The sequence below is a fragment of the Dendrobates tinctorius genome, unplaced genomic scaffold, assembly GCF_039654945.1.
Source record: "Dendrobates tinctorius isolate UK_male_01 unplaced genomic scaffold, ASM3965494v1 ptg000102l, whole genome shotgun sequence".
Taxonomy (NCBI): Eukaryota; Metazoa; Chordata; class Amphibia; order Anura; family Dendrobatidae; genus Dendrobates; species Dendrobates tinctorius.
The window spans coordinates 7925353-7952396 of NW_027361770.1; the positions used below are offsets into that span (position 1 = coordinate 7925353).

A 27044-nucleotide genomic window follows, 5' to 3' on the forward strand; every position below is an offset into this window, starting at 1 on the left:
GCCAATCCCTGATTGAAGGCTGGCTGTCTCATTTGGTATTATTGCACCTGTGCAGTTGCCATTTTACTTGGGTCTGCTGCACCCTGTTAGTGCATTTGTATTGAGGCCTAGTTAGACAGGTAAGCATCTTTGCCTGTTTTTGGTTTTCTTGAATATTGGAGGATTTTTTCCTCTTTTTGTGGTTTTTATGCTGGCCTAATCTCACCATGATGACAATTCCTTCTGCCTGTTTTGCCCCAGACTCGAAATCATCAGTCACCCAGTTTGGTTGCCTCTGTTTAAAGCATTCCGCCCATCTGTACCGTTCTCGTCAAAGCTCCAACTTCCTTCAACTCCTCACTCCACTGAACTCCTGCCCTAAAGGCATCCACCCAGACTATGAGTCGCCACATCTTTCTGCTCCTGTACTGGCCCACTGCTATGATGCCCAGTGGCGGTGGATAACGTGGGCTGTAATTATTTAACATTGCGTGGCTGCTGAGCCATCCTGGGCCTATAGCCCATGTGGACACTTTGGACACCCTGGCCTCGGCTGAACTAACTTCCTTTCTTCCCTATCCTTAACTCCTGGTAGCCCCTCCTACACTTAACCCTCTACACACTAACTATAACCTAGTCTAACCATGCACACTAGTATGCCCCCATCTAGTGGCCCACAAAGGAACTACACTTACCCTTATCTATGAGAACTATAGTACTAAGATGCCCCCCTCTAATGTCCGAAGGGTGCACTTCACTTTCCCTAAACTGTACATGAGCTATAGTAAACATTATTACATTATATACAGTGAAGAACATGACAACTCATTGTTATATTACATTAACCCCTTCCTGACATCCGATGTACTATCCCGTCCATGGGACCTGGGCCCCTATGCCCATGGACGGGATAGTGCGTCTACCACGATCAGCGGCGCCCACGTGGTGAGCTCCGCTGATCGCGGCCGGGTGTCAGCTGATTAACACAGCTGACACCCGGCACAATATCCCCGACACGTTAACCCCTTGCACACCGCGATCAAACATGATCGCGGTGTACCGGGGGTTAAAGGGAAGCATCGGCAGGGAGGGGGTTCCCTCCGTGCTTCCCTGAGCCCCCCACGGCAGCGCAATGTGCAGCGCTGCTGCGGGGGGCTCCTTTCCTGAAGGCCCCCGAATCCAAGATGGCGACGGGGGCCTTCGGGGGCCTGCAGGAAGCTGGCTTCCTCAGTGCCTGCAAAGCGCAGGCATGAGGAAGCCTTCTGCACTGCCTGTGACAGATCGCTGATCTGTCACAGTAATCTGTGATGTGACAGATCAGCGATCTGTCACAGGACAGTGATGTCCCACCTGGGACTATGTAATAAAGTTAAAAAAAATTAAAAAAGTGTTAAAATAATTTTAAAAAAATCGCCAAATAAATTAGAAAAAAAAAAAAATATTCCCCCAATAAATCCATTTTTTGGGAATAAAAAAAAATAAAATAAATAAAAGTACACATATTAGGTATCGCCACGTCCGTAACGACCCGCCCTATAAAAATATCCCATTAGTTAACCCCTTTAGCGAACCCCTTAAAAAATAAAAATAAAAAACAAAGCAAAAAATAATGATTTATTATCATACCGCCAAACAAAAAGTGTAATAACGTGCGATCAAAAAGACGCATATAAATTTCCATGGTACCGCTGAAAACGTCATCTTGTCCCGCAAAAAACGAGCCACCATACAGCATCATCAGCAAAAAAATAAAAAAGTTATAGCTCGCAGAATAAAGCGATGCAAAAATAATAATTTTTTATATAAAATAGTTTTCATTGCAAAAAACCGACAAAACATAAAAAAAGACCTAAATGAGGTATCGCTGTAACTGTACTTACCCGAAGAATAAAACCGCTTTATCAATTTTACCGCACGTAGAATGGTGTAAACGCACCCCCCCAAAAGAAATTCATGAAACGCTGGTTTTTGTTCATTCTGCATCCCAAAAATCGGAATAGAAAGCGATCAAAAAATGTCACATGCCCGAAAATGGTACCAATAAAAACGTCAACTCATCCCGCAAAAAATAAGACCTCACATGACTCGGTGGGTCAAAATACGGAAAATTTATAGCTCTCAATATGTGGTGATGCAAAAACTATTTTTACAATAAAAAGCGTCTTTTAGCGTGCGAAAGCTGCCAAACATAAAAACCACCATAAATAGTAAATCAAACCCCCGGTTATCACCCCCTTAATTAGGGAAAAATAATAAAATTAAAAAAATTTATTTATTTCCATTTTTCCATTAGGGTTAGGGTTAGGGCTAGGGTTAGGTCCAGGGCTACGGTTAGGGCTAGGGCTAGGGTTAGGGCTAGGGTTAGGGTTAGGGTTAGGGCTGAGATGAGGGTTAGGGGTGTGTTAGGGTTTGGGTTGGAGTTAGAATTGGGGGTTTCCACTGTTTGGGCACATCAGGGGCTCTCCAAATGCAACATGGCGTCTGATCTCAATTCCAGCCAATTCTGAGTTGAAAAAGTCAAATGGTGCTCCTTCCCTTCCAAGCTCTGCCATGCGCCCAAACAGTGTTTTACCCCCACATGTAGGGTATCAGCCTACTCAGGACAAATTGCAAAACAATTTTTGGGGTCCAATTTCTCCTGTTACCCTTAGGAAAATAAAAAATTGGGGGCAAAAATATCATATTTGTGGAAAAAAATGATTTTTTTATTTTCATGTCCGAGCGTTATAAACTGTGAAGCCCTTGGGGGTTCAAAGTGTTCACCACACATCTAGATAAGTTCCGTGGGGGATCTAGTGTCTAAAATGGGGTCACTTGTGGGGAGTTTCAATAGTTTAGGTACATCAGGGGCTCTCCAAACGCACATGACACCCGCAGACCATTCCATCAAAGTCTGCATTCCAAAACGTCACTACTTCCCTTCCGAGCCCCGACGTGTGTCCATACAGTAGTTTTCTCCCACATATGGGGTGTCAGCGTACTCATGACAAATTGGACAACAACTTTTGGGGTCCAATTTCTCCTGTTACCCTTGGGAAAATGAAAAAATTGGGGACTAATTGATCATCTTTGTGGGAAAAATACGATTTTTTTTATTTACATGCCCGGCCATTATAAACTTCTGTGATGCCCTTGGGGGTTCAAAGTGCTCACCACACATCTAGATAAGTTCCTTAGGGGGTCTAGTTTCCAAAATGGGGTCATTTGTGGGGGTTTCCACTGTTTAGGTACATTAGGGGCTCTCCAAAGGCAACATGACACCCGCAGACCATTCCATCAAAGTCTGCATTCCAAAACGTCACTACTTCACTTCCGAGCCCCGACGTGTGTCCATACAGTAGTTTTCTCCCACATATGGGGTGTCAGCTTACTCAGGACAAATTGGACAACAACTTTTGGGGTCCAATTTCTCCTGGTACCCTTGGGAAAATAAAAAAATGGTGACTAAAAGATCATGTTTGTGGAAAATATACGAATTTTTTATTTTCACGCCCGGGCGTTATAAACTTCTGTGAAGCACTGGGTGGTTCAAAGTGCTCACCGCACATCTAGATAAGTTCCTTGGGGGGTCTAGTTTACAAAATGGTGTCATTTGTGGGAGGTTTCCACTGTTTAGGTACATCAGGGGTTTTCCAATCGCGACATGGTGTCCGATCTCAATTCCAGCCAAAAACGTCAAATGGCGCTGCTTCCCTTCCGAGCTCTGCCATGCGCCCAAATAGTGGTTTACCCCCACATGTGGGGTATCAGCGTACTCAGGACAAATTGCACAATAACTTTTAGGGTCCAGTTACCCTTGGAAAAATAAGAATTGAGGGTGAAAAGATCATTTTTGTGGAAAAAATATGATTTTTTAATTGTACGGCTGTATGTTATAAACTTCTGTGAAGCCCTTGGGGGTTCAAAGTTCTCACCACACATCTAGATAAGTTCCTTAGGGGGTCTAGTTTCCAAAATGGTGTCATTTGTGGGGGGTTTCCACTGTTTTGGTACATCAGGGGTTTTCCAATCGCGACATGATGTCCGATCTCAATTCCAGCCAAAAACGTCAAATGGCGCTGCTTCCCTTCCGAGCTCTGGCATGCGCCCAAATAGTGGTTTACCCCCACATGTGGGGTATCAGCATACTCAGGACAAATTGCACAATAACTTTTAGGGTCCTGTTACCCTTGGGAAGATAAAAATTGGGGTGAAAAGATCATTTTTGTGGAAAAAATATGATTTTTTTAATTGTACCGCTGTACGTTATAAACTTCTGTAAAGCCCTTGTGGGTTCAAAGTTCTCACCACATATCTAGATAAGTTCCTTGGGGGGTCTAGTTTCCAAAATGGGGTCACTTGTAGCTGGTTTCCACTGTTTAGGTACATCAGGGACTCTCCAAACGTGACATGGCGTCCGATCTGAATTCCAGCCAATTTTGCATTGAAAAAGTCAAACGGCGCTCCTTCCATTCTGAGCTCTGCCATGCGCCGAAACAGTCGTTCCCCCCCACATATCAGGTATCAGCGTACTCAGGACAAATTGCACAATAACTTTTGCAGTCCAATTTCTCCTGTTACCCTTGGTAAAATAAAAGAAATTGAACCTGAATTATTTTTTTGTGAAAAAAAGTTAGATGTTCATTTTTTTTAAATATTCAAAAAAATTCCTGTGACGCACCTAAAGGGTTAATAAACTTCTTGAATGTTTTTTTGAGCACCTTAAGGGGTGCAGTTTTTAGAATGGTGTCACTTGTGGGTATTTTCTAACATATAGACCCCTCAAAGTGGCTTCAAATGTGATGTGGTCCGTAAAAATAAAATGGTGTTGTAAAAATGAGAAATCGCTGGTCAACATTTAACCCTTGTTAAAAGTTCCTAACAAAAAAAAAATTTTGGTTCCAAAATTGTGCTGATGTAAAGTAAACATGTGGGAAATGTTAGTTATCAAGTTTTTTGTGTGCCGTATCTCTGTGATTTAAGGGCATAAAAATTCAAAGTTGGAAAATTGTGAAATTTTCCAAATTTTCGCCAAATTTCTGTTTTTCTCACAAATAAACGCAAGTTATTTGAATGAAATTTTACCACTATCATGAAGTACAATATGTCACGAGAAAACAATGTCAGAATCACCCGGATCCATGGAAGCGTTCCAGAGTTATGACCTCATAAAGGTACAGTGGTCAGAATTGTAAAAATTGGCCCGGTCATGTACGTGCAAACCATCCTTGGGGGTGAAGGGGTTAAAGGAACACAACATAATATACATAGTTCTACAGAGAATGGTAACACATGTATGAATGTGGCAGTACCATAAATGTGAGCAGTAATACATACTGCTATGTAGAAGTACCATAAATATTATTATAGACATTACCAACATTAGCACATGTAAACATCAACACACTGAGAACAATTAGAGGAAGGGGAGCAAGGTGGTTATTCTATCTCACCCCCTTACATGTATTTTTGCTGTGTCAAAAACACAACACCTTAAAATTCCAGAAAAGTTAATGGGATTTAAAAAAATCTCATGAACATTATGGGTTTTTTTTACACAGCATAAACTGACCTCTGGTGCATGTTTCAAATCCACAACATGTCAATTTTTCTTACGAGTGCACTGAGTTTTCTGTGTAGATTTTCCCCATAGAATTGCATTAGATGTGGAAAAGCAACAGGTAAGAAATGTATATGCGTTTTTAGAGCATTTCCGCAGAAACATACTAAAAATGCATGCAATCTGCACATAGCTTTGACAAAACTCATACGATTTTGTCAAAGCCAAATCCAGCGGTAGAATCAAAATCAAAGCTTTATTTAAAACTTGACACACCAAAAAGAGACATAAAATGCAGCTTCAAAAACACTTGTAAAAACTGCGAGTAACCTAATTTACATAGGTACAGAAAATCTGCAACACAAAAACTCACCAGATTCTTATTGTGGGACCATAACCTCAGGCTTCAGATACTGAAGGTGGAACTACAGAATCAATGGAGCGTGGCTATGCTACATTGCTTCCAAAATTGTCTAGTTATCTAAATATTGTATCAGAATAAACAGTAATACATTTTAAATCTCTTTTGAGCTAATTTATGACCAGTTGAAAATTGAAAAATATTTTGATAAAAAATCAGAACAATTCAGAATCAGAAAGCTAAGGGCAACAAACCCTACTGTCACAACTGTTAGGCGTCAGGTTTCTGCGTCTGCTCTGCAGGAATCCAGAGCCTCACATTCTGCGGTCTCCTGCTGTCCTTCTACTGCAGAGGAGATTACTTTGCAGCAGACCTCTCCAGAGACTAAGTCCCTCTGTGCTCCTACTGGGCATGCTCACGAGACGATCTCCCATTAGAGATCGGGAGTCATGTGCCCAGGTCCTGCTCCAGATCTCATTGGTCCATCTCGGAGATCTGGAAGGTCCCGCACGGCTATAAAAAGCACGTATGGCCATTCCGCCATGCGCTAGTATAGACTATACTGCTATGTGTGAATGGTGACGGATGTATGATTCTGGTGACTGACTTATTAAGAAACCCCTTCCCTCTGATATTACGCACGTGGTTAGGGAATTAGTTCAGTAGTCTGCGCCAGTCTGTGGCAAGCCTTAGGCCACTGTGCACACTGCACCTCTGCGCTAGCGTCCGACATAGCACCTGCTTTGCAGCTGTGTCATCCAGCGGCAGTGTCCTGCACCGCGCTGCAGTTGCAGCCCTTTTTGGCGTTCGCAGTAGCGACGCCGCACACACAGTAGGTATAGATGGACACAGCCCCTCTGTCTTGGTTCCTGCTCCTGTAACCTTATACCGCGTGTGCATTTACCTGAGGCCTGTGACTCTAACAGGCTCAGCCTTTTTGTATGTTTTTGTTGCGGCGCCTCTGTGTGTGAACAGAGCACGCTCTGCGCACTTCGGGTGAAGTTGAAGCCGTGCGCATTATATCGCCATATTGCTCATCTGCCATTACTCAGCAGCGGTTGTAACATCTACTGCACGGTGGACCCCGAGCGGCGAACGCACTTTATTATTATTTTTATTTGGTGCGTTCCGCCGTTCCTAACAAGAACAATCTCTCTGATGGATTCCTTCTGAACTCATTCTGATGTCTGTTGTGTACTGTGACACAAAGAGGCCGAAGAAGCTAAATATATGAAGACTTAAAACTTTTTATAGATGCATTGGGTAATGTTTTAGTGTTATAGCGAACTTGTCACACTCAAAAGGCAGTTCAAATTGCAGGAGCTGCAAATTGAGCTGGAGGAGCTTAAAAGATTGACATTTAGTTTTCTGTTAAAATATGTACTTTATTCATTTAAAGGGAATCTGTCAATAAGATAAAAACCACCAACATAGCATATATTGACTTGCAGGTCTTTAATGTAAAATCCATTGACACTTTTATATCATCTTCCAACTGTTGCCAGGTTCTTGAGAGATTGTGGTTTTAATTCATATGCAAATCAAGTATTAATTGCTGTTGGTGTGTCCAGGAGTGTACCTATCCTCTCTGCTGCCTGAGGCGAACAGCAAAATGACGCCCCCCCCCCCCCGCACACAAAGTAAATTTTCATATCTATATTGTAAAACTGAGTACAATAGTGGACATTTTGATTTAGATAAATAGAAAAAAAAGGTGTCCAAACACAAGGATGTCAGTGCCATCACACGCACATACAAGAGCAACACAGAAGTATCCAGAACAAGGGTCATTAATGGCAATAATAGGCCTGGCACAGGGCCGGACTGGGACAAAAGTGCTGCCCTGCCACACAAATCCCACCAGCCCACAAACTATAACACTCATCAGCCCTAATCAGTGAATTTTTGTTATACTTTGTCGTCCCCTCATCACTCTCTTAAAGGAGTTATTTGAAGAGCCAAATGTGAATGGCACAACAGTGCGTATGATCGACCGCAGCTCCATTTACATGGTGCTTTTCAAAGCTATGCTTCCCAGGATCATGGGGGTCCCAGCATTCAGATCCACAACAAACAAAGTCATCCCCTATCCCCACATAATGCTCCATACATTATTATGGGCCCCATATATTACTGCATACAGTATTACGGGCCCTATATAATGCTCCATACAGTACATTGGGCCCCATATATTCATACAGCATAATGGACCCCATATATTACTTCATACAGTATAGTGGGCCCCATATATTACTTCATACAGTATAATGGGCACCAGATATTACTTCATACAGCATAATGGGCCCCATATATTACTTCATACAGTATAATGGGCCCCATATATTACTTCATATAGTATAATGGGCCCCATATATTACTTCATACAGCATAATGGGCCCCATATAATTCTCACCATACCCCGCTGCTCTGATCTCCTCAGTGTATTCTGATCCTCCGCACTACTTGGCACAGGGACATCATTAACTTTACGCATATAATTATCCACTTGGACTGATAGTATTAGTGATTTGTTTGTACTCTGTTGTCTGGGGCTGGCCCACTTTATGTGGGTGCTCAGGGCATATATGATTATACACCAGTAAAAAGTATGAAAGGCTCAATGTGACCAGTGCTACCTAGTTTCCTACCCCTCTTATTCTACCGGTACTGTGGGCACGCTGACTGGTACTGAGGAGAAGAAAGAAAGAACAGAGAGAGAGAAAAAAGAAAACAGTGAGAGAGAGAAAGAAAGAAAGAAAGAAGAGAGAGAAAGAAAGAGAGAAAAGAAAGAAAGAACAGAGAGAGAAAGAAAGAACAGAGAGAGAAAGAAAGAGGGGACAGAAAAAAGAACAGAGAGAGAAAGAGGGGACAGAAAAAAAAACAGAGAGACAAAAAAAGAAAGAAAGAACAGAGAGAGAAAGAAAGGGGAAAGAAAGAAAGAAAGAACAGAGAGAAAGAAAGAGGGGACAGAAAAGAAGAACAGAGAGAACAAAAAGAAAGAGGAGAAAGAAAGAACAGAGAGGGAGAGAGAAAGAAAAAGGGGGAAGAAAGAACAGAGAGAAAGAAAGAGGGGAAAGAAAGAACAGAGAGAGAAAGAAAGAGAAATAAAGAAAGAACGCAGAGAGAGAGAGAACAGAAAGAAAGAAAGAGAGGAAAGAAAGAGAACAGAGAAAGAAAGAAAGAACAGAGAGAGAGAAAGAACAGAGAGAGAAAGAAAGAAAGTGTTACGCCCACAGGGCGTGAAGATATATAGTGGACTCACTAGACCACTGATGGTGCAGTGGTAGCTGTATACCCAATACACAAGAGACAGGAGAATGAGCTTCAAAAAACCAAGGATGTTTATTACAGGAAACAAACAAATGGAAAAGGTGCCTGAGGGAAGAACCCTCTGGACCACAACACAGAATCATGTAGTGGAGCACCGAGCAAGGTGTACCCCTATATAGGGGCTCCCCCATCACAACACCAGGTGACCTTAATGCTGCGATACCCGGACCAGAGGGACGACCCATACAGACCGTATTGAGGAGGTGGCGAGAATCCCTGAAGTTCTGTGTAATCTCAGGGAGGTTGATCCAGCTGCCAATGGTATCTGGATGGTTCCGAGAGGAGAGCCTTGGTCAGTCTTGGGCAGAAGCCGGAGTGTCCAGAAAGATCCAGGAGAGGGAACTGCCAGCAGAGGATTCTGAGGAAACAGAGGTATTTAGAATATAGCTAACAACGGCCTTCAGAACACAGAGCAGAGCAGAGTGTGGCCTGAGTGGGAGGCAGAGATCACACAGAATAAACACGTTGTTCAGGCACCTCCCTCAAAGGGAGGATGCCTTTTAAGCACAGAACATGACAACACAGACAGCCCTAATAGAGAACAGGTGCCCTGCTGTTTTAAGTATGTGCAGGAAGCGGGGAGCAGCTCCTAAGAGCATTACCAGGAGATCTGCCAAGAGGATGCAGGTTCTTAGCAGAGAAAGGAGGCGCTGATTGTCTGGAGCCACGGACAGGGTGAGTAGTAGCAGTGGAGCTGCGAGATAGGCGCCGGTCTCCCTGCGCAGCAGAGACCGGGCCTGCGGCTGAGGGCATGACAGAAAGATTACAGAGAGAAAGAAAGAGGGGAAACAAAGAGAAAGAAAGAACAGAGAGAAAGAGGGGAAAGAAAGAACAGAGAGAGAAAGAAAGAAAGAAAGAAAGAAAGAAGAAAGAAAAAGAACAGAGAGAGAAAGAAAGAGTGGACAGAAAACAAGAACATAGAGAGAGAGGAAAAAGAATGAGGAGAAAGAAAGAACAGAGAGGGAGAGAGAGAGGAGAAATAAATAAAAAACAAAGAGAAAGAAAGAACAGAGAGAGAGAAGAGAGAGAAAAAAAATAGGGGAAAGAAAGAACAGAAAAAGACAACGAAAGATGGGAAAGAAAGAGAACAGAGAGAAAAAGAACAGAGAGAGAGAAAGAAAGAAAGAATGAGAGGAAAGAAAAAGAACAGAGAGAAAGGAAGAACAGAGAGAGAAAGGAAGAACAGAGAAAGAAAGAAAGAAAGAAAGAAAGAAAGAAAGAACAGAGAGAGAAAGAAAAAGCTGAGAGAAAAAGAAAGAAAGATTAGAAAGAGAAAGAAAGAGGGGGAAGAAAGAAAGAACAGAGAGCGAAAGGAAGATTAGAGAGAGAAAGAAAGAACAGAGTGAAAAAGAAAGAAAGATTCAATAAAGATACTATAGCAGCCCGGCTAGCATTGCAGTGCCAACCTGAGCCTCCCAATGTAGGACTTATCATGATCCGCTCACATGGCCGGCATCCCCGAGTCCAAGGCGATCCCGCTGTCCGCACTGTCGGAGGACACGGTGATGGATCTGAAGCATTCCCTGAAGTGCCTCCATGGTTCTGTCACAATCTCCTCCCGAAATTACCTAATTTCCGGTCAGCTTCTAGCACGTCACTTCTGGTGGAACGTCATGTGCGAACTTTAAAGTGCTCCTCGGGGCTCCGCCGTGTACTCCTGTGTCCACGGGAAAAGTAAGCTCCCGGCCGGGGCAGAGGGACAGACTCTCTCTCACAATCGGGACTGTCCCACTGGGATGTATGGATGCTCCCCACCATACACCTTGTACACGTATGGCTCTGCACACCTCATACACACACGGTTCCGCTTTTTATGCCTCGCACACACATGGCTCCGCTCTGTACACCTCGCACACACACGGCTCCACTCAGTACACACATGTCTCCACTCCGTAAACCTCGTACACATGTGGCTCCGCTCCGTACACCACATACACACGCGGCTCCGCTCCATACACCTCGTACACACGCGGTTCCACTCCGTACAACTCGTACACACGAGGTTCCGCTCCGTACATCCCGTACATACGCGGCTCCGCTCCATACACACGCAGCTCCAATCCGTACACACATGGCTCCGCTCTGTACACATGCGGCTCCGTGCCGTACACACGTGGCTGAGCTCTGTGCACCTCGCACACACACGGCTCCACTCAGTACACACATGGCTCCTCTCCGTAAACCTCGTACACAGGCGGCTCTGCTCTGTACACCTTTTACACACGGGGCCATGCTCTGTACACCTTGTACACACATGGCTCCACTCAGTAAACCTTGTACACATGCGGCTTTGCTCCGTACACCTCGCACACACGCGGCTCTGCTCCATACACACGTGTCACAAACCCACCGCTGACACGGGTATGTCAGTGGATGGAGGGATGCACTATCACAGGCACAGTGGGAGCTTATCTTAGTTATCCCACCGCTGGCACCATGTGACAAAAATACAGCAAGCTAGTCTTGCCCTAACAATTTATCACAGGGGGGTTATTTTGGATGCCCCACCACTGCTAATAACCTTCCACGAACTGCGGGGATTTTAGGTATATCCCACTTTCTCAGTTCCACTTTGGAACTCGCAGCTCTCCGGCGCCCCCCTTATCCTCATGTCAGTCAGGGAACTACACCTAGGATAATTAGTCGCCGGACGGGCTGCTTGTTGTGCACAGGCGATTAGACCGCTGCAGTAAGGGAATTATCAATGCTCTGGACGCAGCCACCCATTCAGCATATAAGACCCTTGCATACTGCCAGCTAGCCCAACCAACCGAAGCACACCACGCTGCCACCAGCTCCCGATTTCTCTGCTTAGCTATAGACTTAATAGAGGGGTTTGAAGCCAACCCAATTCAGTAGCGTAATTACCTTAAGGCGCTTAAGTTAGTTTCTTAGAGCATGAAGTCAGACTGATAAATTTACGATTTATTCTCCAAAGGGGGCATTGATTACAAAGATAAAAAGATGTTACAAAGTTGAGACATTAGATATGTACATTGCAAATATAAAATAAAAGGGGGATTTAACATAGATCAACACTTACAGTTGCTTAATGGTCTTTAGGCAGGCCATGTGGTCGGGGGATGGGCAGCCAGCCATACATCCCCGTTCATCAGCGAACCTCTTGGCATGAAGTCTCTGGCAGAACTGACTGGTTTGTTCAATGGAATGCCTTATGGCCTCTGCTGTGTGACATCACAGAAGGGAGCGGCTGGGGAGGTTCAGCCCCCTACTCTTGAAATTATAATTTAACTACAAAACTTATAATGACTATATCTAGATGAGGAAAGCTCGTATAAACACGCACCTGGTACCATTTTTCCCAGTTTATTGAATACAATAATTAGAAACCAAACATGCAGTAGTTCTGTTACACCGTTTGGTAGTAATCCATATCTCTGTTTCTGGGGGTGCTAGAACCGTGAAAATTAGGGGTTGGAAGGCAGGTTTCGTGCCCTATGCAGAAATGTAATTATTATATTTCTGTCGCGAGCGAGGTGCACGCTATAGCTTCTTTTAATATTTCCCATAGCTGGATTCAAGCACATGGTTTCAAACAAAGACAATCTTTCGCTAATCAACATCCCTTGCAGGGGGGACAAATGCTTGCAGAGGAAGTGTCCGGTGTCCTATTACCACTGCAGACACAGGGCTGTAGGGGAATAAGGGGGGTTTTCAGCTGTGACAGGCAGATTTTCTCATCAGTAGAGTAGCAATGGGAGATTCTAGAATGTTCTGCAAAATGTATCTTACTTAAACATTACAACACGTTACTCTACTCCATACACACACGGTTCTGCTTCGCTCCATACACACACGGCTCAGCTCCATACGCTTCGTACACACAGGGCTCCGTTTTGTACGCCCCATACACACACAGCTCCACTCTGTACAACCCGTACACATGCGGCTGCGCTCCGTACACCTCACACACGTGTGGCTCCGCTCCGTACAACTTGTACACACATGGGTCTGCTCCTTACACCTCACACACATGGCTCTGCTCCGTACACCTCGCAGACAAACTTCCCTCATTCGGCATGATGACAATCAGCACAGCAGAGTCTTGCATACACTGAGGCCCCTGATCATGTGACCTCGACTCCTCCCCTCCTGTGACCTCATCACAGGTCCTGTGGCAGAGAAGAGAGCATAGCAGACCAGGGACGAAGATGATCAATAGACCGAGCGCTGATGCGCACTGGACCTGTGATGCGGTCACAGGAGAGGAGGAGTCAGGGGTCACATGATCAGGGAGCCCTGACTCCTTCCCTCCTGTGACCTCATCAATTACAAGCCTCTGCATGATACCAGCAGCAAAAGCGTACAGAGGCTAAATTGTTGGTGCTGCGGGTAGCAGAGTGCATAATGCCACCCCCTGTGCACAGCAACTGTCTGCCGCTTGAGGCAACAGGCTCAAATGGCCTCATTATAGGTGCGCCCCTGGGTGTGGCAGAGCACTTCCTAAGGCCCTGCCTCCCAAGGTTGTTCTCCTGCCTGGCATTAGCTTATTTAGATTGGTCGATAGCTCACTGCCATGTGACATCAGGCACTAGCCTAGAAAGTCAGACTGTGGGCTAGCTAACAAACTAAAGAGGCAGGCCCGGGGGGCCCAAGGCGCCTGGGCCCTGGGCCACCCACCAAGCGGGGGCCTCATACCAATATAGGGATAAATATCTCAAAACATGTAAAATACACATCTCTCTTTGCTGTGAACCATTTCTAATGATAAGGAACATTTAACAAAAGAAAGACTATTGAAAGTGTAGGGACCTGGCTACGGTCCTACATCTCAGTGGCTGGCACAGAGCGGCATAGTCATGGCACCTGCACCAGCATCCACTGACCTGGCTAGCCAGCCTTCCTTAGTACCTGCACCTAATACTTAGCTTATGGCATGCGGCAGCCAGGCTGAGTGGCAGCCTTCTCCGATCCCAACAGAAGCTTCTAGGCGCGCCGCACTACCTATTCAGCTATATCGCTCCCTCAGATTAGATCAGATGAGAGTTTGCTCAGTTCAGCTACCTTTGAGGAAGGAGGTGGAGCCACGATGTTGGCGCAAGAAGAGGATTCTCCAAAGCAGAGTGCGGTAGGACTTCACTCTGGATCTTCAGTCACTGAAGATCCAGAGTGAAGTGGTTCAGTCTTCACAGTGTCGCGGTGGGTGAGTATGATCTGTCTGTGTGTGTCTGTCTGTGTGTCTGTCTGTGTATCTTTCTTGCAGCTCCTGTCCTACACAGTACCATACTGTATATCAGTGTTCCCCAACTTCAGTCCTCAAGAACCACCAACAGGTCATGTTTTCAGGATTTCATTAGTATTGCCCAGGTGATGGAATTATTGCCTGTGCAGGTACTACAATTATCACCTGGGCCATACTAAGGAAATCCTGAAAACATGAACCGTTCATTGGTGGCTCTTGAGGACCGGAGTTGGGGAACACTGCTGTATATACAGGTCAACACTATATCCTGCATTACAGTGTGCCTGTGTATACTGTATGTATATACACTGTGTTCCAAATTATTATGCAAATTGGATTTAAGTGTCATAAAGATGTAATTTTTTGTTTTTCAAATAAACTCATAGATGGTATTGTATATCAGGGTTCTTTGGATCACTGAAATCAATCTCAAACGCCTGTGATAATTAGTTTACCAGGTGAGCCCAATTAAAGGAAAACTACTTAAGAATGATGTTCCACATTATTAAGCAGGGCACAGGTTTCAAGGAATTTAGGAAAGAAAAGGGATCTCTCTGCTGCTGAAAAGCATCAAATAGTGCAATGCCTTGGTCAAGAGATGAAAACATTAGATATTTCCCAAAAATTTAAACGTGATCATCGTACTGTTAAGAGATTTGTGGTTGATTCTGAGCACAGACATGTTTGTGCTGATAAAGGCAGAATGAGGAAGGTTTCTGCCAGGCAAGTTCATCGGATTAAGAGAGCGGCTGCTAAAAAGCCATTACAAACCAGCAAACAGATATTTAAAGCTGCTAGTGCCTCTGGAGTCCCTCGAACCTCAAGGTGTAGGATCCTTCAAAGGCTTGCTGTGGTGCATAAACCTACTATTCAGCCACCCCTAAACAGTGTTCACAAGCAGAAATGGTTGCAGTGGGCCCAGACATACATGAAGACTAATTTTCATAAAGTATTGTTTACTGATGAGTGTCGAGCAACCCTGGATGGTCCAGATGGATGGAGTAGTGGATGGTTGGTGGATGGCCACCATGTCCCAACAAGGCTGCGACATCAGCAAGGAGGTGGAAGAGTCATGTTTTGGGCCGGAATCATGGGGAAACAGCTGGTAGGGCTCTTTAAGGTTCCTGAAGGTGTGAAAATGACCTCTGCAAAGTATATCGAGTTTCTGACTGACAGCTGTCTTCCATGGTATAAGAAGCAGAAATGTGCCTTCAGGAGCAAAATCATTTTAATGCATGACAATGCACCATCTCATGCGGCCAAGAATACCTCTGAGTCATTGACTGCTATGGGCATAAAAAGAGATAAACTCATGGTGTGGCCACCATCTTCCCCTGACCTCAACCCTATAGAGAACCTTTGGAGTATCATCAAGCAAAAGATCTATGAGGGTGGGAGGCAGTTCACATCAAAACAGCAGCTCTGGGAGGCTATTCTGACTCCATGTAAAGAAATACAAGCAGAAACTCTCCAAAAACTTCCAAGTTCAATGGATGCAAGAATTGTGAAGGTGATATCAAAGCAGGGTTCCTATGTTAACATATAACTTGGCCTGTTAGGATGTTTTGGAGTTAAATAGCTTTTTTTGTTCAGTGAATGTGACCTCCTAATGCTGCAAATTCCACAAATGAGCATTTTCAGTTCTTTAAAACATATCAAATGTTTAGAAATTCTACTGTGCCTAATAATTGGGAACAGTGCAATTTGAGTTTTTATTCATTTTGGAGATTATACTGTTATCATTGGGAGGTTTCTTCAATAAAATTCAATGTATAATCTAACAGGTGATGACTTTTGTCAGACTGACTGTCATTTGTACCGACTATTTAGGAAAATCATAGAAAAATATAATTTGCATTATAATTTGGAACACAGTGTAGTGTGGACCTGTTTACAGTATAGTGCTGTGCATACACTTTATAGAGCCCCATAGCCTCTATTCTATATACAGCCAGCACAGCAACAGCCTCTGATATATACAGCCATGTAAACAGCCCCTGATATATACAGCCCGGCAGCAGCCCCTCATATATAAACAGCCCAGCAGCAGCCCTATATATATATATATATATATATATATATATATATATATATATATATACAGCCCAGCAGCAGCCCCTCATATATATACAGCCCAGCAGAAGCCTCTCATAGATATACAGCCCAGCAAAGCAAGGCTGGGGCTAGGTGGTGAACTACCTCAAGAGGCAGAGACTATTGCATGTGTCCTCCTGTATACCCGAGCTGTAAAACAAGAAAGAAGAGGGCAGAGATAGCTTAAATACAAGTAAGTGGGAAGGTGCACTAAATTCTTTGGCCATGCCAAGGGTGCATCAAGCACATGCTTGAACAGTCACTTTCTGCTGATGGACTCCCTTTAAATAAATAAAACAGAGGTTGTACTGGATCATTTCCCTCAAAATTATAAATCTATTCTGCTTCTACTGCTCTTATCATTCTACCTACAGATCAGATTTTAAATATGGCAGGTTCTGCATTTATGCTCATTTTTCTTTTTATGGTAAATTTCCATCTTGGGTAGGTTTTGCTTCTCTCCCTCTAACTGTCCTTTCCTTTCTTGGGGGTGTGTAATCAGTGTGAGATACTTCTATATTGTGAGGGTTCCTTTTTCTTGACTTCCCATCATGCAGTGCACCACAGAACAGAGAATCAGAAGCATGTGTATAAGGCTGGTTTCACATTTGCGTCTATCTGCGCAGCGTTTCATCCGCATAGATCTGCATGCGTCATGGGTACCTATCTTTAACAACGTACGCAGAGGCATGCGTTTGCATCAGTTCACATGCGTCTGCGTACGCATGCGTCGTTTTTCGGTGTGCGATGGGGTCCGGCGAACGCAACATGTTGCATTTTTGGAGGCGGCAAAAATCCATCAAATATGCGCAGTCATGCGCATGCGGATGAGTGCATCAAAAAACATATTACTGTCTATGGGAATGACGTTCGATTTACATGCGTTCTTCAAAATGTAAATAGAATTCCCAAGAGACACGCCCATTTTTGTCTGATGTCACATTGAACGCATGCGCATAAACAACGCAAACGCATGCAAAAACATGCAAACGCAGCGTTTTTTGGTGTCATGCTTAAGATGATGCAGCTAAAAAACGCTGCGTAAACATGCATTTGCATGCGTTTTTGCATGCGGATGCGGATAATACGCTGCAGACTCAACACTAATGTGAACCTACCCTAATTTTGTGATTAGCCTCAACCACCCCTTGTGAATTTGCTGTAAAGTGCACACCTTTTGGAGCAATTTTCTGAAATCATGGTAAAGTGGTAGCGCTTTTGGCACAATTTCTGAACATGACTTGACTGTAACATTGGAAAAAGCCATACTGAGAAAACAGTATGAACACTGTCTTGCGCTGCTCTAAGCATGGCTGAGATAAAACAATTGTGGCTTACCCAGAGAAGAGCCATCTCTGGCAATTTTTCGGTACAGTCTAACAGTTTAGATTTATGAGATCTACAGTTTGTAAAACGGGGCCAGGTAAGTAATGCACGACTTGTGTACTTACCAGCAATCCAGCCAGTTAGTGGAGGGAAATAGATACAGACGCTGGGTGGGAGCCCATAGCATATGAAGGCAAAGGCACCAGCAATCCAGCCAGTGAGTCAGTGGAGGGAAATAGATACAGACCCTGGTTGGGAGTCCATAGCATATGAAGACAAAGGCACCAGCAATCGAGCCAGTCAGTCAGTGGGGGAGAAATAGATATGGATCGCCCACTAGGGTGGTGGGGATACTCGGTACCAGGCCACTTCCTAAAGGGGCAGTGTCATGGCAGCAGTGACCTGGTCCGTGGCCCTGGGCATCCAATTAAAGGGATATTTACAGGGAAATAAAGTTTATAATAAAGTTTGTGATAAAGTGTTCGTGATGACACCCGTGGTATTCGATCAGGGGACCAACGCTGCAATGCAGATCCTCTGGGATGGTGACAGGGCAGCAGAGATGGTTAAGCTCTCCACGGGTACAGCTGTATCCCAGGGCAGTTAGGATGTAGATGGTAAAGGTGAGGTTGGTGAATGTGGTGCAGGGCAGGTGACGCAGAAATGATTAGAGGACACAGCTGGGTGCAGTTTACAAAGCTTTACTCACAGTTCTTGTGCACTGCTGCCCGCTTGGTGCCGTATCCTCCAGGTGAGGGGTCCAGCAAACTCCCAGGTAGATCAAGATACACTTTTCCAGGACCCCTTTCTGTATATGCCTCTCCTGGCCGTCTCACTTTGCTGGCTTTCCGCCCTTCCTGCCCAACACCTCACAGTCAGTGTGCTGAGCTGTCGGGTGACATCCTCGATGCATCCCCTTGCTCCTATGTGGCTGCCTTTTCAGAGATGTAACTGTGGCTGTGGCTGAAGCACCCAGAGATGCCCCTGCCTTTGGCTTTCTAGCTGAGTCTGGTGATTTCTCCACTAGTCTTGGGGGCCGGTACCCCACTGCGACCTGGTCCCTTCACCCTTGGATTGCTTGGAATGCTCATTATTCGTGCCCCTAGGATCCCTTCTGCCTTCCGGGAACTTCTTTCAGTCTGTTCCTCTCAGCAGCCCCTCCTGACAGGGAGCTGCTACACTCACATCTCTCCACTTTCCTCCCTTCAAAAGTTCTCTCTGCAGTTCCTTCTGACAGGGAGCTGCCTCACAGCATGTCTGCTTACTCTCACTTTCTCCTGACGTCTGACTCACTCTCTCTGCACTGTTCTTTCCCGCTCTGTAAGCTCCTCCTCTCTCTCCCTACCTTCTCCACCCACTCCCAGCCAGGGATGAGACCATCCTCCCTTACAGTACGTCCAGGGTGCCCTGCTGCTATAGTGTGTGTGTGTTGGGTGCAGGTGTTAGAGTCCTGGGTGGTGCTCCCTCCTTACCTGAGAGTGGGGTATCCCACCTCTAGATGAAGTGCAGTACCTCTGTGGCGACTGAACCCTCAGGGGCGCCACAGATACAGACGCTGGTTGGGAGCCCATAGCATATGAAGGCAAAGGCCCCAGCAATCCAGCCAGTGAGTCAGTGGAGGGAAATAGAAACAGACGCTGGGTGGGTTCCCATAGCATATGAAGGCAAAGGCCCCAGCAATCCAGCCAGTCAGTCAGTGGAGGGAAATAGAAATAGATGCTGGGTGGGGGCCCATAGCATATGAAGGCAAAAAGACACCCCACTTCCTCTAATCATTCCTGTTATCATTGCTGACGGATATCACCTAACAGGCACAGTGGGAAGATGCCAGGTGGACACACTTTGGAGTGATGTGAACTTACAGCAGGAAAATGACATTTTCGGCAAATAAAGGGATTTGCAGTTTTGTGACTTATCACATTGGCTATCAAATGAGCAAAAGTTAAAAAGGAGATTTCTTGTTTAAATTTTACCTGTCAAGTTGTACATGCAGACCAATCTGTGAACAGTATGGTATAGAGAAGGAGCAGCTGGGCAGAAGGTGATATTGGATCATTGGAATAGATTCAGTATAATTTATATTTTATTAATTAAAACCCCTGTTTTTAATATACAATTTTTTTTCTGTGAGTGTTCCAGGTCTCGAACCAATAACTGTAAAACATTACAGATGGGTCGCCCTCCCAGGGCTGTGGGGTACTCGGTACCGGGCCGGTATCAGCGGGATGTGTCACAGCAGCGGGGACCCGGTCCATGGCCCTGGGCGCCCAAGTAATGGGGGAATGTAATGATTTGAATGGATAGTTCCTGACGCCACCTGTGGTGTTCGGCAAGTGAGATGTTAGGCCGACCCTGCATGCAGATCCTCTGGGGCTGGTGGTGTGTTGCAGCCAAGATGGTGAAGCTCCCCTCAGATGGAGCTGTAGCCCCAGGGCAGTGTAGATGTGGGGGAAGAGGAGAGGCACAAGCGGTGTAGAAGCTGGTACCCAGATGTAGCGGGGCTGGATGCGTTGGCGCAAGAATGAATGGAGGACACCAGGGCTTGCAGTTCCAAAGCTTTACTCACAGTCTGTAGTACAGTCTGTAGTGCCTGCCTCAGATGTTCCCAAGAACTCTACTTGTACAGCAGACAGCTGTAGCCTTCTTTTGGGGACTCCCTCCTCCTGAGTCCCGGCTCACTATCCAAGTTGCTGTTGTGCCCCCAAGTCTTAGATGGGAGTAGTGCATTTACAGCCCACTACTCCACCAGTGTCTGCTGCAGAACCATTAGTGTCCATACAACCTCGGTGACCGGGACCCGGCCTTGCGCTTAGAACTTCTAATCAGGGTTCTTCCTCTAACCCACATCCTCTCTATTCCCTTTTTCTCCTTCGTTCCATTCTAATCTCTCTCTCTTATGGAAGATCAGGTTTCAGTTCTATGTCTTTCTCCTTCTTTCCTTTTCCGTGCCAGCAGACCCAGGTCACTCAGGTCTGCTGCAGCACCTCCTTCCTCCATCCCTCTCTCAGGGATCTTCTTTCCTCACTCCTCTCTGAGTGGCTTCCTCTCCTAGAGTGACCTGTAATTCTAAACCTTCCCGCTCTTTTATGTATTCTCAACTCCACCCGCCTCCCAGCACGTTTGGTGTTCCAAGCAGGGAGCCACCAAAGGTGCTCTGCTACTCTCTAAGCAAGGAGCCGCAATGTGGCTTAGCTGAACTACTCTGTTGTGTGGGGTGCGAGTGTTGGAGCGTGGTCAGGAGCCTCCAACTTACCTGGATGGTGGGGCACCACACCTCAGGAGGAGGTGCAGTACCTCTCTGGCAACTGAGCCTCAGGGGCGCCACACAGACAGTGCACTTAATCTACCGAGTCACAAGCCCTGATAATATAGGAGTCCAGTGGGCAGTTCTCAGTGATTGGCAACTATCTCTCCAAGCATTCTTATAAAAATCAGATACCATTTAACATGAAAGGTTCCCTTTAAAATTATGAGTTTTATTAGACTTATCTGCTGTTAAATATTTTAATTCATCTGTTATTACAGTGTGAGGGATCTACATGTTTCACAATAAATGGAGCTGCTGGACCAAAAGGAATGAAAGGATTAAAGGTATGTCAGTATTTAAACCCTTTAATTACACAGATAGTTTTGGGCTATAGAAAATTTTGATGCAGATTTTATGGTGGAAATTCACTATATTTGCAGCACATCTCACTCTTTGATTTTTGAAAGGTGAAATCCACAGCATGAAATGACACGCTGCAAATGTCAAGCCCATAAAATAAGTCAATTTACTCTACAGTTCTTCTCAAAGTTTCATCCACAATTCTGCTATTATAATGCACTATCTATAAGCCCTGCATGCAGATACATAAGGTGGCTGAAAATATTTTTCCTTTTCATCACTAAATTCCAAGAGCCATAACTGTTATGTTTTGCTTTGACTTAGCTGTATTACAATTTGTTATTTGTGAGATAAGATCTATTTGTTATTGCCATCATCTTTAGGCTGGGGTCACACTGCGTTAATGCAGTCCGTTTAAGGCTAAGTTCACATTTGCGCCATTTTGCGCAGCATTTCGAGCGCACATAAAATGCATGCAAAAAACGCTTGCAAACGCTTGTAAATGCTGCGATATTTTGTCGCATCATTGTGCGCATGACAACAAAAAAAGCAGCGTTTGTGATTTCAAGCGTTTTTCCATGCGTTTGCGTTTTTTATGCGCATGGGTTGTCTAGGTGTCACATTTCACAGGAGGAAAATCCTTGCAAAATTCTTGCAACAGACTCCACCAATGGGACATCAGTGGGTGTGTATTATGGGAATTCTTTATATAGACCCTGTTTATAGCCGAATGCTTCACATTTGCTTGCTTTTACTCCTGTCAACATGGATCTGCGCTGGAAGAGTTTTCACTTCAACTTGGATCTGGACGTCGCGCTGGCTCAGGCTTATGCAGTTGCTTGCCATCAACAAAGGGAGAGAGAGAGACAGCGAAGACGGCAGCGGGGGCATTTGTGGATACATCCGATTATTGAACTCCGGGAGAGCCGTGGTGCGTAACCACACCCTCTACAGTGAGCTCCATGCAAACCCAGAGAAATTTACTGATTATACCTGGATGTCCCAACAGAGCTTCAGGGATTTACTTGCTCGTGTTCAACAATCCCTCCGGAGACAGGACACACAGCTCTGTCTTGCAATTCCTCCAGAGGAACCGCTCCTGGTCACATTACGGTACGTATTGCAAAACCAATGCCTGCATAACTTTCTTTGTTCTGACATGTACTATTCCAAAGCTGGCAGAAATATTGTTCTGCCATGTAGTAAACAAAAGCCTGCAGAATTATTTTTATGCCATGTACTAATTTTTATTTTTTTGTTTTGTTTTAAAAAACCATATACATAAATATTAATTTTTGTTCTTTCTCTGTTTCACATATTCCTGGCTACTGGTGAGAGCCTCTCTTCACTCCACTTCCAGTACCGGATTGGAATCTCCACCTTGTCTGGAATTGTTGCAGACACCTGCTGTGATTTGTGTGACGTTCTCTGTCCAGAATTTATGCCCCTGCCCACCGCTGAAAAGTGGATGGAAATAGCAGAAAAATTCTGGAGAGTCTGCAATTTCCCCAACTGTTTGGGAAACACATCTGGATAATCAAACCAAAAAGAACAGGCTCTGAGTACTACAACTACAAAAAGTACTTTTCTACAGTACTCATGGCCATTGCGGATGCAGACTATATGTTTGTTGCAGTGGACATTGGGGTACTTGACCGTGGGAATGACTCCCAGGTTTTTAAGAACTTGGACATGGGCCGGAGGTTGTATGGCAACTATTTCAATTTCCCCATGCCACAGCCTCTTCCCCACACCGAAGGTCCGCCACTGCCATTTGTAATGGTTGGGGATGAGGCCTTTCAAATGTGCGCCAACCTGCAGAAACCCTACTCCAGCCAGGACTTGGACCACACAAAAAAAATCTTTAATTACAGACTAACCAGGGCCAGAAGAACTGTAGAGTGTGCCTTTGGTATACTTGTCTCCAGATGGCGCATTCTCAGCACAGTCATTAATCTGAAACTGGAAACTGTGGATGAGGTGGTGAAGGTGTGTGTGGTTCTTCATAATTTTGTGATAGCTAAAGAGCACCCGACCTTTGAACTCGATGATGCAGCTCCTAACCAATTGCCTGAATTCAATCAGCACCCTCTCTGGTCATCCGTTGAAGTTGCCCAAATGAGGGACCAATTTGCGGCCTACTTCATCTTAGATATAGGACGAGTGGAATGGCAAGATCAAATGTTGTAAAAAATTTTCCTTGTGTGTATGTTAATAAAAACCTGTTTTGATACCTGTACCGAGTGCACTCTGTCTTTTTACACTTCAATACAATAATCAACTGGCCAGGTGGACCAGTGAATTCATGATGCTGTGTTTTGTGCATCATGAATTTACAAGTACTCCTGACCAGGTAACTATACATGACCTTTATCATCTCTACAGTTGTGTTCAATTTCCAGTGATGGTGGAGATAATACAACTAATATTTGTGTCACCTGGCCTGATGTTACAAGTAGTGATTTGGGGATGCACTAGCACCTGTCACTCTTTATGACACCTGACCATGTGACTATAAATATTATTTGTAGGATCATCACTGTGGCTTGAGTTTGAATGCAGACTGGAGAGATAATAAAGGTTATACAACTTCTACAATCCCCAGGTCTGGTGAAGTGAGGATGCCCAAAATATCGCATCCTAACTTCAGAATGTTATCACACATGGGCAGGTGAATACACATGAGTTAAACTGCAGCATCGCTCCAATCTGCATGAAATAGATAATGCAGACTGAAGCGATGCTGCAGGTTAACTCCTATGTGTATTCACCTGGCCAGGTGTGATAAATAGTTATGATACGAGGCCAGGGTATTGTAGATATGATGTGTATTTTCCTCATCATCTCCTCAGTTTATTAACTACACACTGAATAGAGGATGTGGTTAATTACAAGGTATATCTAGAATCCCCTGGCCTTGTGTCACAAATAGATAATTGAGGATGGTGTGTTTTTACCATCATCATTAACTTATTATGATACCTAGCAAGGTAACAATAGATATGCCTTGCACTCAACACCATCCTCTATTCAGTCTGTGCACTATTAGCAGACTGAAGAGACTGGTGGTGAAAATACAAGTCATATATTTGTGTTTTTAACTACACGTATCTCCAGGACTGACACAAGAAACATGTGTCAGTAATGGAGCTATGTGGTGGTAAAAACACAAAGTGTACAGCGCAGTGTGTGTACGGCGTAGTGTTGTAGGCGGCGAAAGACACATGAATCAAACTTTTTTTTAGGGGAAACCAGATATTCACATTTATTAAAAAAAGCACAAGTTTTATTGGGAACGACGTTTGGGGGAAGATGGTGGCAATTTGGGGGTGTGGAGAGACGAGGAACGGCTGGAAGGCGAGAAAGGGGTTCTAGGGGAAGGGGCAACAAAGATAGTGGGGGAAGGGAGCTCAGGGATGGTACTGGAGGCAGGTTCAGATACAGTAGGAGGAGAGGGGGAGGGACAGACAAAGTTTTTGGCTTTTTTTTCTTTCTGTGTCCTGGAAGCTCCTGCCTTCACCTTTTGGCAATCTGTGACTGTTTTGCCCATGGTGACCAGCTGTACTTGGTTGACTTTGTTTGGCTTTGAACAAAAAGGGAATGGGGACCACCCCTCTGCTGATGATGCTCGGTGGTGGCGGTTTGTGGTGTTCCTAGAAGGAGTGGTGGCGGTGCTCCTAGGAGGAGTGGTGGCGGTGCTCCAAGGACGGGGAGCGCTGGTCGTGCTCCTAGCAGGAGGAATGATGTCGGTGCTCCAAACAGGTGGGGCGGTGGTGGTGCTCCTAGGCGGAGTTTTGGCAGTGCTCCTAGAAGGAGCATTGTTGTCGGTGCTCCAAGCAGGTGTAGCGGTGGCAGTGGTGGTGCTCCTAGGAGGAGTGTTGGCGGTGCTCCTAGCAGGAGGATTGCTGTCATTGCTCCAAGCAGGTGAAGCAGTGGTGGTGCTCCTATGAGTGGTGGCGGTGCTCCTATCAGGAGGATTATTGTCGGTGGTCCAAGCAGGTGGAGCGGTGGTGGTGGTCCAAGCAGGTGGAGCAGGTGGAGCGGTGGTGGTGCTACAAGCAGGTGGAGCGGTGGCGGCGGGGGTGCTCCAGACAGGAGCAGCGCTTGCCATGATGGTGGCGGCGGTGGAGTGTCCAGCAGCACTCGGCATTGGTGTGGTGTAGTGGTGTCTGGCTTGGCTTGGAATGCAGGTGGCCGTGCAGTGGTATGCAGCAGAAGTCGGTAGTGTGGTGAAGCAAGTCAGTGGTGGCACATTTGGAAATGACACCAATGACTGCTGCACGTACTGATTCTGCTGCATAGCCTGCAAGTAAGCAGTGTTGCAGGCCTGCATCACAAGCAGCTGTTGATCAGGACTAAGGTGTTCCGCCATGGCCCATTCAATTTTGTTGAAAAAATGGTGCGCTGGTCTGTTGAGATCAGCCTCCAGATGGTCAAGGCGACTGTCGACAGAGTGGAAGCGGTGGTCCATGTGGGTAAAACCACGTTCCATTAGGGCAAAACCGCTTTCCACTCTGTCTGACAGCACCTTGAGGCTCGTCTGAAAGACCGAGCTCAAGTGCATGAACTCGGGCATGACATTCCTGTCTGAGGCCCTCTGCCGCTGGCGGGAAGTGCTCGCATAACCAGTGGCAGAGACCTGGGACAGAGGAACACCTGATTGACCAGCTTCCTGGTCACCAGCTGTCTGTGTTGCTGACCTGCAAGCTGCTTCCTGGCTGTCGGATGGCTGGGACGGGTCCGAGGTCATTCGATGAAGGACCACTCCAGGGACAGGTTGCAGGGTGCTGCTCCAGGTGCTGTGAAAAGAAAAGTAAAACATTAGTATCATGCATTTACAAGCACCAACTGCTGTGGAATAGAAAAGCACGGAATAAAAAAGAAAAAAATACTTACGCTCTGGTGTCAAGGACCGGTCTTAGGAATGCCAACTCCCAATGATACCGGTATTTTCTTCTGGTCCTTGCCGTTGAACAACTGCGAACCTGTCCCTCAGCACGAACATCACTGTTGAAGCGGTCCTTCATCGAGCGCCAATGTGTTCGGACTTTGTTCACTGTTGGAAAAAAAAAGAAAAAACTTTAGACAATGCACTGATGGCAAAATCTGTATCATCACACACACGTGAGTGAACATGGCAAACATTCAATGCGTCATCACTAATCAATTCAATGGACAATGCACTGATTGTTGGCCATGATAACCCAATTGTGTTTCATGCTAGAATATATCCAGCAGGAAACACAACAGTGTCATCAGGGAAAATAGTCAATGCGGCACAATACAGCAATCCAATACACAATGCAGACACTGTTGACCATGATAACACTGTTGTGTTTCATGCTAGAATATATCTAGTAGGAAACAGAACAGTGTCATCAGGGACAATAGTCAATGCAGCACAATACAGCAATCCAATACACAATGCAGTCACTGTTGACCATGATAACACTGTTGTGTTTCATGCTAGAATATACTGTATCTAGCAGGAAACACAACACTGTCATCAGGGACAATAGTCAATGCGGCACAATACAGCAATCCAATACACAATGCAGACACTGTTGACCATGATAACGCTGTTGTGTTTCATGCTAGAATATAT

The 27044-nt window shown here is 45.2% G+C and overlaps 1 protein-coding gene across 1 annotated transcript in view; it reads left to right on the forward strand.

The window, feature by feature from the left end:
- LOC141099719 (uncharacterized) overlaps positions 1-27044 on the forward strand; it is a 772310-nt gene that overhangs the window by 54117 nt on the left and 691149 nt on the right. The window contains exon 4 of the mRNA XM_073587712.1: positions 21358-21423. Coding sequence (XP_073443813.1) covers positions 21358-21423 — 66 coding nt within the window. The remainder of the gene's footprint in view (positions 1-21357; positions 21424-27044) is intronic.